We start from the raw sequence: 14,045 nt of genomic DNA on the forward strand, positions 1-14,045 counted from the left end.
TTTATGGACAAATCCTACACCAAAGAGGCCTATTTAGAGTCATATAGTGGTATCATACATCCGTTGGCAGGTGAAAGGCATTGGCCAAAAGCTAATATATCCCTCCTCCCTCCTCCTATTAACCTTGGCCCGGGTAGACCTAGGAAGAATAGGATCAAGTCACCACAATAGGATCCTAAAAAACCAGGCAAGTTGGCTCGACATGGTTTAGTTATGACATGCAAATTATGTGGTGTTGCAGGACATAAAAAGTGGAAGTGTCCTGACAAAGACACTTTGACTGAAGCCCCCACCACCAAAGAGAGGTAGGGGTAGACCAAGGAAGAGTGTTTCTTGTTCCTAATGCCACACCACATCACCATGATATTACTGCTCAACCAAGTCAATTGGGTAGGGGAAATAAAAGTATACGAGGTGATCTAGGAAGTATAGGAAAAGGAAGAAGGGGTGTTACTATAAGTGTGTAACACCCCGTTAAATTATCAATAAAAAAATAATAATAAAATATTAATTCATATATATTAATTATTAAAAAAAAATTCGACTATAATATATATATTAAATAATTATTTCGAGTATACTTTCGGTTGTGTGCGCATTTCATCGCATAACAAGTTTAACGCATAACGACTTCTGCGGCTACCCATGAAACCGAATAATACATTAATTAAATTAAAAAAATAAAAATAAAGAAGTTGTAACCTCCTCCTAATTGCAAGATTAATGATCATTAACCAAGGTAATTAAGCATTTCATTTACTCCTTGATTTGAATTAGTATTGATGCTTGCCTAAGGGTAAGTATTATAAAAAAAAAAAATTCAGAAAAATTACTCTCAAAAATTCCTTGAGAGTTTTGGCCAAAAAGAAGAAAAAATAAAGAAAAAGTGAGAAAAACATTTTGGATGGGTTTTGGGTGATCAATTGCTCTAATTGAATCCTTAATCCTTATAATTGTAAGTTCTTGATTCATTATTCTTTTGCAAAATTTTAATTTGTTAAAAGAATTTTGTTCATAGCATTAATTTTTTTTTTTGTGATTCATAATTCTTTAGCAAAATTCAATTTGTTTGAAGAATTATTATTTTTTTATACCTTCAATTTGTATAATATTTATGAATTCATAATCCTTTAACAAAATTTCAATTTGTTGAAAGGAATTATGTTTTGTTTTATTTTATATAGTTTTCATGAATTTATAATTCTTTAACAAAATTCAAATTGTTAGAAGGATTGTGTTCATACGTTTAGTTGATGAGGTTTTTATGAAATGACAATCCTTTAAGAAAATCTTAATTTGTTAAAGAATTGTGTATGTACATTTATTTATTTACTTATTTATTTATTTATTTTAGAAAATTTCAATTTGCTAGAAGAATCATGTTTAAGAATTTAAATTTCATACATAGAAAAAGAAAGTAAGTTGATGGTGGTTGTGAACATTCTAATTTAATGATTATTTATGTTTGATTCATGATTTGGTTTGAGGATGGACTTTTATGATGTGCTTATTTTTTTCTATGAATTTGTTATAGGTATGGTTGATTTTATTATTGTGGATAAGTATGCTAGCATTTGGTAATTGTTATGTATTATGAAAAAAAATTTTAAAAAAAAAATTTGAATTGTAAAAGGAGATTAAAGAGATTTAATTATTTAAATTAAATGAATTTAAAAATTAAAAAAATATATATATAATAAAAAAAATTCTGGACAGAAACATTATTTCTAACTCGGTAGGCGCGCCTCGGTCTTTGGGGTTTGAGTGAGTTTGTTTATCGTTTCGTTTACCGATTTCATCAAAAGTCGTTTAAACGCTAAATTTAATTAAAAATAGTAAATGAGCGTTAAAAATTATGAAATTTGGTACCCAACGTAATTGATACCTTCCGAACGCACTGGTAAAGTCGGATTTTCTGTGTGATATTTCGAAACTGTCCAAAAAGGGCAAAAAAGTACTGGTTGCATTTTAGAATTAAGAAGTTATTGGGATTAATATTTAATCATTTAAAATTATGAAGTTTAGTAATGCTTTGATTGTATAAAATCAAATGAATGTATAAACACGTTATGATACGTGCTTTTTGTGTGTGTATCTGTATTTAGGTTCTCGGTTCATAAGAGGTTGACATCTCGTTTGTGAAAGTGCCCTAATTTGATTTGCCGTGCTATCAAGGTACACTCTTAGACCATACTTTTGTAATTGGTTATGTGAAGTAGTGTTGTGTTCATTATATAATGTGATGTTGTTTATCACTTAAGGCTTAGACACCAAAAATAATTTGAAAGGAGTTTTAAATTGGAAATTTGAGGATAGTTGTGTTAGTTGTTATCTGCACGGGTTTAAAATATTGGAATAGAATTATTATTGTTATCGTTCCCATGACAGTTTTGGATCATTAAGGTCACCATGAGGGTATGCATACTTTACTTTTGACAACCGAACAGGACGGACAACGTCTTAGGTTGGAGGTTACCTTGGGATTAGCTCTCCCATGTATATTCCTCCAAACTTTGGTATTACTCTGGCGACTCGAACTGGACGGGCAACGACATGAGTTGGAAATTGGAAAGTCAAATATCATATTTTATCTATTACAACATTTGCATTCTAGGATGAACTCATTGCTTGTATGTAACCTGTATAATACATTGTATGAAGTCTTTGACGTGTATTGATTTATGTTCTTTGAAACTTGCTATGATGTTGTCATTTGACAACTAGCAGGTTAAATTGCAGGTGGGGTTGTTGTGTGTGGACCCAAACGTTTATTTCGGACTTTACTATTTGATCGTCTGAACTTTACTATTCATTTTAGCTAGTACGTTTATTTCAGACTTTACTTGGTTTTTTTTATGAGGTCAATGGGCTCTCAACCTGTAAACTTCAAGACTTCCGCTGATTTACTATTTCCGTTTCTTTTGATTACTTATTTCTTTATCACTAGAACGCCATCGATCTTGAAAACAGTTTAACTTAAATGTCCGGCGTGTAACCTGAAATTCATATTTTCATATGAATATCCAATTCACTTTGACTCAGACTATTACAAAGTGTTGGTAGTAGTGTCAATAGAGGTGCTGCCACCACAAGAACCATGTCTTCTCAAGCATTGTTGTTTCTTCTACACAAGCATCAACCTCAAATGATCCCAAATCTTTGTAGGAAATTAGATAGTTGGTTAAGTGATGTAATGTAATGGCAATAACCTTTTGCTAACTTGTGCTATGTATTATTACTATAATTATCATTTACTGTATTTTGCCTTCAAACACTATGTATTAATCAAAGCAATGATTCCATTTTAGTAGAAATTGAATCTCCATATTACATTTGATTATTTGGTACAACATAAATACAAAAATTAAAGAATGATGATGGTGATTTAAAATCCAACCTTCCAAAATGAGAGTTTATTTTTCCAAAATTAAAGAAGATATAAATAATGGTGATTTAAAATCCAACCTTCCAAAATGAGAGTTCATTTTTCCAAAATTAAAGAAGATATAAAGATGTGAAAGATGGAAAAAAAATAATTTCTCTCTCTAGGTTTTTAAGGTTAGCAATGGTGATTTGAGTATTTAAGGAAGATGAAGAAAGATTAGGCATAAGAAGGAAGATGAGTTGAATGTAATGGCTAGTTGAACCCAGAATAGCGGGTAATAAGGTGGGAAGGAGTGTTGAAAGCAAACCTTATATAAAGGTAGGATTATTTAGAATTAATCAATAGTATGGATTATTCACAGTAAATGGGCGCAAGGTGGGATTATTCAGGACAATTTTTTCTATTTTTTAAATAGTTATTTACAGCTTTAGAGTAATTAATTTTTATTTTGGTTATTTATAATCTTAAAATTGATTACTTATAAACTTAAAATGGTCACTTATAACCTTAAAATAATTACTTACAATTTAAAGTAATAATTTTATAGTCTTAAAGTAATGATCACTTATAACATTAAAATGATTAATTATAATCTTGAAATAATTTATTAAAAAATGGATTGATATGGGCTTATCTCATGGTAAGATATTCTCACTAAAGACTTTTTGTTCCACATGTAAGCACATCGGTTCGATTCTAACTTATTCTATCATTCCCTAAGCTTAACCGTCAAAAAAAACTTGTTGACATGCATAATCGTAGTGTAGCTCACTGGTTGAGGCTTTTTCTTTTACCCTCGTCAATGTAAAATAAGTACTTTAATGCCTATTTACAAGAACAAATGAGATATTCAAGACTACTTCAACTATCAAGGAATAAAACTCATGAGCAATACTATGAAGTTACAGGACAAAGTGATAAGATAGAGATATGTATAAAAAGATGTTATTCCATATAATTAGAAAACCAATTTGGATTATTGTCAGAGAGATCTACTATGGAAGCAATTCATCTTATGAAGCAAAATGATAGAGTACTATAGGGCAATAAAAGAGACTTACACATAGATTATTGACTTTGAAAAAGCATACGATAAGTTACTAAGAGAAGTACTTTGGTAGGCAATGGCAAATAAGGGTATTCCCAAATAATACATTAATATAGTGTAACATATTTATCAAGAAGTAAAGATGAGTGTTAGGACATGTGGACAAGCAATAGAGGATTTCCTAATCACAATTGACATTCATCAAGGCTTGACCCTAAGCCATTTTTTGTCTCAACAGTTCTATTTTAGATTACTAGATCGATACAAGGACAAGTGTCGTGATACATGTTGCCTACTGATGATATTATTTTAGTAGATGAGATCAGGGAGGGGTTAAATGCTAAATTAGAAAAATAAAGACAAAAATTTGGATATATAATAAAGTCGGAGAAAGACAGAGTACAATTGAGACAATAATAGGCACTATAAAATTATAATAGAAGGAAATTGCTTTAAGGGGACACTTCAAATGCCTTGGGTGAATATTTCAAAGTAGTGCGGACAACCAACAAGATGTGACTCATGGAATTAAGTGTAACTGGCAAAAATGCAGAGCAAATACTAAAATATTATGTGATCGCGGTGTGCCCTAAAAATAAAAGGGTATGTTTTATTGAATGACCATTAGACCAATGCTACTATATGGATCCAAATGTTGGGTTTTTAGAAACAATCATAGTAAAAAGGTGAGAATATTGGAAATACAAATGCTTCAATGGTGAGTAGGCATACCTCGAGGGGTAGAATTCAAAATGAAGATATAATAAATGGTTTAAGAGTAACAAATATATAGGAAAAGATGAAAGATAATCGTTTAAGAATGTTTGTGAGACAACCCCTATTTTAGTGGCTTTATAGTAATTAATTAAGATAATTTGGGATATTAAATTTTAAGTATGCTAATTAAGTTAATTGGGGATAAGTAAAAGATTCTATTACCTTTGGGTATCAATTTTATTTGATTTGGGATTTAACTAAGTTATACGATGAAAATTGAGCATATATAAATGGATGAATTAATGTTATGTGTGTAAGACACATAACCCATATAGGTGTCATTAATTAATGAGAAATAGTATGCCACTAATCTCCTTATTCATAATACATATCAGTAGGATGAATTCCTTCCTCATCAAAATTATCTTTCTAAACCCTTTATGATAAAGCTACATCATTTTAACTTCAGAAATTGAAAATGTTCATCATCTACATCATTTCTTTCCATGAACCTTTATTATTGTGATATCAAAAATCAAAACAAAGTATTGAATTAAAGGATTAAGTCTTTATGGGCTATTGATTTAAGTAAGGGTTCTTATTGGAGTTTTGATTGAAGATTGATAGTATTCATCAAATTGGTTGAAGAAAATGCTAGGGTTCTTGGTGAAGTTAATTTGGGGCTTTTTGACATGAAGTTCAATTGAAGATTGTTTTGGTTGGTTAAAATCTTCTTGGTGTTTGAATGATTTTAGCTCTTCTTGATTTGGTGGATTTTCATATAATTGGTTGTTTGATTTGGTTTCTAACAAAGCTCAAGCTAAAATAACAAAGTTTATTTTATTAGAAAAATGTTTATGTTCGTGGGTTCATTACTATTTTCGAGGTAATTCTGGTCATTTCTGGGTTCTGGTGTCTTATAAGATTTGTAGAGCTTTAAGTCGTGATCGCGTGGACACTTGAATCGCCCCAAAATGGGTTCGTATGAGAGAGTTATGTCCAAAATACTAACAAATTATCATGAAAATCGAGAATATTTAATTATGAGATTAATTGTTCAAATTGGAATTTCAATTGGGTATTCCTTTAATCAAGTATTTAGGATTATTTAATGTATCTTTATTGAGTAATTATGGATGGTATGAATTTGTTGAGTATTATTGATGGTGATGCAATAAGGGAGCTTGTATTATTATCTTTTGGAGTTAGAAGTTGATACACATAAGATGCTTGTTCAAATGCATCAATGAAGTTCTTTGGTTTTCTAATCTGATTTTTTGGTTGAAAAATTTTCTCATTAAAGGTAACCTACAAACAACTAATATCTTTTAAAGCTAATTTAACCATTTTTATGTTCAATTGATGATGGGAAAAATACTGGTTTGATTGCTTTGTTTATGCAATAAAGTATTACTATTTTAAAATAATTTTAATAAAAATTAATCATGTTATAAAAATTATATTTGATTAAAAAGTATGTTAATATTGTATTTATTTAAAGAGATTACAAAAGCATGTTTTGTATGTTATTGACTTATAAAATATGAGTCTTGAAATATTGTATTATGAAAATGAAGTATGATTGTTGATTTCAAAGAAAATCAATTGAATTATTGTTTTGTTTTATATTGAAATATTCGACATTGAAAAATGTTTGTTTTTGGGAATTGGCAACGGATATTTGTATCCAAATTATTGTGAAATCCATAATAGGTAATGGTTATTTGGATCGTTCTCGAGTCCCCGATCCGTTTCGTTCTTGCAAGAGCCGTATTTTCGGTGATGACAATCACCCGTGTTCTCAAGATTTAGATCAAACCTACTTCCTGAAGGTCCATATATTTCCACGTTTTAAAGTGTTGTTATAATATTGTTTCAATATGAGTTTTGAATAAATGTGTTCGGTATATAAAGTTTTGTTTGTTTTGCAAATGAAATCATATGTTTCATTTGTTGTATTGTTTCGCTATTGACTTGTAAAGTAATAGCCGCATTTTGATTTTCGCTATTAACTTGTAAAGTTATAGCCATATTTTGATTCGCTATGAACCAAAGGTTCTTAGTCGTATTTATGTCGATACCAAACGGTGTTTTAAAAGAGTTTGGATTTTGATAAATTAATGTTTTATAAGGAGTTACCAAATGAGCAAAAGATTAGAACGAAGATGTTTGTTAATGACTTGTATATAAATTTAGTAGTTTGTTGAATTACTCAACAATTCAATTGTTGACAGTCTTTGATGGGGCCTATCCCCTACGGGGTAGATCCATTTTCAGGTTAGCTCTATTGTGGAGACGATGCCTACTTGTATTGTGTGTTACGTGCAAGGGGAGGATTTCTTTTTGAAAAACATAATGTAAATTAGATATTTGTGAATTAAATTTTAATAATTTCAAAATGTTTTGTAAATAATATTCACTTAATTATGTAAAGTTTTAAATACTCTGATATTGGTTTGTTGTGGCTATCCAGCCACAAGTCGGATTCAGCTCATATTTCTATGAGTCTTCTGTTGTGCTTTGTAGACAATATTATTATACGGTTTATACTCGTTTGGGCTGTTTCAGTTTGGGCAAGTGCAAAGATGGAGTATTAGAGAAGTGGTAAGGAAGATAAAAAGTCGGAGTTCAAGATACTTAACTAAAGTCCACCTATGAAACAAAGACATCCAACATACAAATCATACAAGACCCAAAGATCAAACCTTGATGAAAGAAACCAACATGTGAAGTAATCAATCTTTGAGTGTGGTAAGAGAGAGATCATGAATTTCTTTCAAGGATAGTCTTTACTCTTCTAATTAACTTGTAAGAACCATAAATAAAACCCACAAACACAATTATCCTAAATTCACCTCCATATTATGCTATGGACCCATAAGGACCTTAGCTTTAGAAGTCAATTTCTCCAACATACTAGCTAGCAAGAGAAGCATGAAATAAACTAAACTAAGCATGATTAGACTAATTATGATTAATAACTAATAGAAAAGATTAAAACTAAACACTAATTAACAATTCTAAACATGAAAATGCATTGATCTAACTAAAAGTTAGATGACAAACAAATGATAAATATATGGTATGACCGATTGGGTCATCCTGGTACAGGAATGATGCAAAAAATTATTTAAAATTCAATTGAACATCCAATGAAGAAAATCAGAATTCCTCAATCAAAATGAATTATCATATTATGCATGCTCATAGGGCAAATTCATAATCAGACCGTCTGTAAATAAAATTGCTACTAAAACTCCTAAGTTTCTAGAAAGAATACATGGAGATATTTGTGTGCCAATTAATCCCGCTTCTAGATCATTTAGATACTTTATGGTGTTGATTGATGTCTCAACACGATGGTCACATCTAAGTCTCCTACAAACCAGAAATGTGGCATTTGCAAAATTACTTGCTCAATTCATTCGATTGAGAAACAAATTTCCTAATTAATATATTATACAATAAGACGAATAAGGCTTGACAATGCTGAAGAATTTACCTCCCAAACTTTTAATGATTATGTTGTGCAGAACATCTAGTAGCTTATGTATCATTGATTAAAAAGACTCCAATTAATTGCAAAACCATTTTCATGAGGCCGAAATTGCTATCGTCTGCTTGGGGCCATCTAATAATATATACATTATCATTGATAAGATTGATACCAAATACTTAGCATAAATATTCACCACAACAATTAACGCATGGTCAAGACTCAGAAACCAAATATATCACACTTAAAAATAAATGAATGTGCAATATATATGTCTCTACATGAAAAATTAGAAAAAGATGTATGAGTATGATAAGAGACATTCCCTAGTACAATCGACACAAGGTTTCCACGAATCAATGATGAGATATAAATACTCTAACATTCCTCGCTTCCACGGTAACTGAAAAACAATCGATTGAACTTATTGCTATCAATCATTTGTGGATTTAATTATCTTGCATTTACTGCTTTAAAAACATTTATTAATGATTCACGCCCTAAACAAACCCTATCTAAGTTCCTTCAAGCTAAGGTCACAGTAACACTAAGGACTGGGCTTCCTAGGTACTTACCTTGTATTCTTACTAAATAACCCTGGAGCCGGTCCTAAGAGAATCTCTCAGGGCCCTTCTAGATAGATTTAATTTTGAATTTTAAAATGGCAAAACCTCAATAAATGTGCGATTTGGCCTAGGTTTAATCACACAAAATGTGCGACTTGGCCTAGGCTTTTGTGTGGCATGACCATTTTTTTAATTTATCAAAATTTATTTTAAAAATAATTTATTAAAAATTTTTTAAAATAAGACAAACTGTACAAAATGTGCGGCTTGATCAATTTTTTTAACAAAAAAATTTCAAAATTAAATCAATTGACATTTTTAGATTTGTGCCTATATTGCAATTACATTAATTAAAAAAAATTAATATTTTATTTCATTTTTTAAATAGATCTAACTTAATTGATCGATTTTAGCTTTGTCAACGATGAACGTACATTCATTTAGGTGATATTAATTTTTTTTAGTTTTTATAATTAAATTAAAATTAATTCGATTGACATTTTAGATTTGTATCTACATTAAGCTCAACCTAATTAAAACAAAATTAATATAGAAGTAAATTTTTTTTTTCTGAGATTTTAGGAGTATATATTTTTGAAAACAAAGAAGTGCAATTGGAAATTTATGAAAAAAATAGTGAAGTAATGAAAAATATGGTTATATAAATTCAAAACAAGAGTCGAGTTCAAAAAACCAACTGACGGAATCACAAACTATAAAAGACTGATGTGATTTTAGATGTAAGGAATACAAATTGTTAAATGCAAAGTAGCAGTAAAGGATCGCGATTCTCAAAAGTAAAACCCTAAAACTTGTTCTTGATCTTGGTCTACGAACCTGGCAATTAGTTTTCTTGAAATAAACACTATATCACCTACAATTTTGATTCTTCCATGGCAGGTTTGTTTTCTTTATTCACCTTCTTGAACAAAATATGGCCAATATTTACAAATAATGGGATATAGAAATGCTACTTTTTGATAGATTATGCTTATTTTGATACATTTTTGGGTTGCTGGCTCGCTGCTATGGAGCTTAGACTTTCGCATTGCTTCAATCATTCATATTATGGACTTTTTAGTTTTTTTTGAATCTGTTAAGTTATGTTCATTTTAAGCTTTGTATATAAGTATCACTAGATTTTACTCATGGAGACACCCAAAAAAAACTATAATTAAAATCAAGGTAATTATAAGAAAGGCCAGGCCAGATCCATATTTCTTGCATGCAAGAGATAAAGTGATTTAGAGGCTAAAAGACTTGCAAGAAAAAGGAAGCTATGTAGATTGTGGTATTTAAAGTATTCGGAGGAAATAGATGGTGTGCTATAGTGCTAAAAAAAAACTTTAATGTGGTTTTTATTGACTTGGAAAAAACATACGACAAGGTACCAAGAGAAATACTTTGGTGGGAAATAACAAAGAATGATATTCTCTAGAAATGCATAAATATGGTGTAAGATATGTATCAAGAATGAAAGACAAATGCTAGGACATCTTGAGGATTTTCCAATCACAAGTAAATGTTAAGTTAAACTGATGAAGACAAGAGTTGGAGTCACGAGGTTTCAAATTAAATCGGAATAAAACAAAGTACATTGACTGTAAGTGTGGAACTCTAGCACAAAAGAGATAAAGAGAGACACTATAAAGTTTAAAGAAAAAGAAATAACTCCAAATGGATGCTTCAAAAACCTTGGGTTCATATTTCACAGTAGTGGGGACATCTAATAAGATGTGACCCTATAATTAAATGTGGGGGAAAAATGGAGAGCAAATGCGGAAATATTATGTAATTGAGATTTGCCCTTAAATCTAAAGGGCAAGTTTTATCTAATGACCATTAGAGTTCAGACCATTGCTATTACATAAATCAAAATGTTTTACTTTTAGAAAGGATCATAGTAGGAAGATGGGAGTAGTGGAAATGCGAATGTTTTGATGAATAAGTAGGCATATCGTGAAGAACAATTTGAAACAAATATATACGAAAGAGTCTAGGAGTTGTAAATATTGAGGAAAAGATGAAAGAAAATCATTTAAGATGATTTAGGCATGTATATATAGAGAGGTTTAGTGAACTTTCATGATAGTTGATCAGATATACAAGTTTATTCTGAATATTTCTTTAAGTCGTTGTAAGAACTTTTCATGTTACAATATTTTCCCCACACAATGCTTATGAATTATAAAAGACAAAATACTAATTTAAGATAGTAAGAGTGTCAAATTTATTCTGAATATTTCTTAAGGCATTCTATGAACATTTCATGTTACAATATTTTCCCCACACAATGCTTGAGTTATAAAATCTGGAAAATTATAATGAGAACAAAATCAAGGACACAACCATTCCAAGCACTAGGAAAAGTTGTAAGATAGAAGAATAATTAGAGAACTTGGAAATTCAAAATTTTTATGATAGTTGATCAAAAAATCATAAATATGTGAGTTTTGATCTTATGAAACAAAGAAAATGTGAGAAAAAAATTATATCTGAATTCATGGTTATGTCTCTAATTGATAGATTCAGAAGTCAATGGACATTAATTCATCAACTTGTTTCTGCAATTAACACTTTGATTGATTTAAACACAACACTACAAAGATGCCTTTCCATGGCATTTAAGTGTCCAAGATGAATAACAACCATTTATGTACATTGAGCAATAATCAACGAAACATTGCAAGAAATCATGAAATCACGAAACAATAGCTTGTCACACCTTGTGCAAACAGTTGCCCCTTGCAAACTAAAGTTTTGCACCTCGTGACCAATCTCACACCTTGCAAGCCTTTTTGTCACTGGGTGCGACAAAACATCTCTAAGTGCGACCAAGTTCTCTCCAAAAGCTTTTGTTTCTGCATTTTTCTCACACCTTGTATGAATATACACACCTCGCGACTACTTTCTTATCCTATGTTAGTGAATGAAATTTTGAGATATAAGTAATTTATTATACTTCCAAATTAATTTGTGGATACACTAAATATCCAACAACTCTTGTTTCGTTCCCGAGACATTGTCAAGGTAAGATAAACATATGCAAACAAACCTGATAAGTTATTACCAAACGAGTTTGATTTAAGTGAAAAAAAGTATATGGAGTTTCATTTTAGCACGTAGGATCACAATATAACATAGCTTTTTTAAATTTAGATACGAAGTATGTCGTTCCACGTTTGTGTTTCAGTACTTCAACTATTTTCACGAATAAGCATAGAACTGAGTACGCATGACTTAAATAGAAAGCTTGCAGTGAAAAATTATGTGACTAAGGTGTGCCACTAAGTTTAAAGGGAAAGTTCTTGTGGAGTGCCATTAGATCAACACTGCTTTATGAATTAGAATGTTGGGATGTCAAAGAAGATGGCGTAGCTAAAATGCATATGTTAATGTGGATGAGTGATTATTAATGGATCAAAGAATCAAAATAAGGATATCCAAATGTTTAGATATGCATAAAACACTGAAAAATGTAGCATTTAGAAAAGTGGAGGGTTAGAACACTGTTGACCTTTGAAGAGAGAGAGAGAGGTAAACTGTAGATGGTTTGGATAAACAAGTGTGAAAAATAATATTAAGAATCGAGATTTACAAGAACATAATGAATATAGAAGGAAATCATATGTAGATGATAACTCAAAGTAAGTTGTTTAGTTGTAGACTAGTACATAGAATGGGAGTCGGATGTCAGTAAGCAATTTTTAATTATTTGTTTTTTATTCTTCGATTTGAAGTAAGGATATATGCTAACTATTTGTTTCTCTTTCAGAATCGGAATTACAAAGTGGGGTAGTTTCTGTTACTACAAGCAAATCCGACTCCAAGACAGAGGCATCTCCTGCAAGAACATATTTTCTACATTACACTCAGCTATTGCATCATCAAAATATGTTGCAGGAGTATTTGAGGACAGGTTATATTGCTATGATCTTGTTGCTTGCTTTGTTTCAGCATACAACATTGTGTTACATTTTACATTTCTTAAAATTTTGACCAGTTCTATATCTCAATGTTATGAAAATCAAGGATTCCTTTCATTTTCCGAATTGTCTAAAAAGATTTCAAGAAAAATGAAGCAATTGTTATGTAGATTTGGTAAGGTTTCAACTGACATGATTCGTTTTTTCTTCTTTTTGCAGGATCCTATCATGCTGCCATCATGGAGAACTGTGTGGCTTTTGCTGGAAAAGTAGTGGTTGATGTTGGAGCCGGTAGTGGTATCCTCTCACTGTTTGCTGCTCGGGTGAATTTTGGATATTGATTTGATTGGTTAATTAGTTAGTTATGAATGTATATTTTGTAGCCCTTTTGGCTAATTTCGTGCAGTGGGTTTATCATAATCTATGTTCTTCTCCATCAATGTTTTCGATCTAGGCTGGTGCAAAACATGTGTATGCTGTAGAAGCTTCTGAAATGTCTGAATATGCACTTAAGCTTATTGCTGGAAATCCCTCTTTGTCTGATCGAATAACGGTAATATATTTTAGTGTTTTTCTTCAAGTTTTGTAGGGTTTTCTCAGAAATCACCCCAAGTTAAAAAATGTTGATGCTTCCAGGTTGTAAAAGGCAAGGTTGAAGAAGTGGAGCTGCCAGAGAAAGCTGATATTCTTATTTCCGAGCCGATGGGTAACTTATTATCTCTGATAGTAAATTTTGTAGTTGATAATGTAAAGTAGAAAATGATTGCAATGTCAAAGTTACATTCTAAAAGGATCATTAAAAGTTTTTTAGTGTCAACAATTCATCATATAATTAAAATATTTACAAATCATATAAATAAAAATGAAAACTATAAATCATGTAATAAGACTATAAGAGAGAAAGATA

At 30.6% G+C, this 14,045-nt stretch overlaps 1 protein-coding gene across 1 annotated transcript in view; it reads left to right on the plus strand.

The window, feature by feature from the left end:
- The first annotated feature begins 9,856 nt into the window (after window positions 1-9,856).
- The window catches only part of LOC130809425 (probable histone-arginine methyltransferase CARM1), a 16,926-nt gene continuing 12,737 nt past the window's right edge, over window positions 9,857-14,045 (plus strand). The window contains exons 1-5 of the mRNA XM_057675209.1: window positions 9,857-10,112; window positions 12,988-13,131; window positions 13,358-13,461; window positions 13,593-13,691; window positions 13,775-13,844. Of these exons, the coding sequence (XP_057531192.1) occupies window positions 10,106-10,112; window positions 12,988-13,131; window positions 13,358-13,461; window positions 13,593-13,691; window positions 13,775-13,844 (424 nt within the window). The 5' untranslated portion in view covers window positions 9,857-10,105. The remainder of the gene's footprint in view (window positions 10,113-12,987; window positions 13,132-13,357; window positions 13,462-13,592; window positions 13,692-13,774; window positions 13,845-14,045) is intronic.

The sequence above is a fragment of the Amaranthus tricolor genome, chromosome 3, assembly GCF_026212465.1.
Source record: "Amaranthus tricolor cultivar Red isolate AtriRed21 chromosome 3, ASM2621246v1, whole genome shotgun sequence".
NCBI lineage: Eukaryota > Viridiplantae > Streptophyta > Magnoliopsida > Caryophyllales > Amaranthaceae > Amaranthus > Amaranthus tricolor.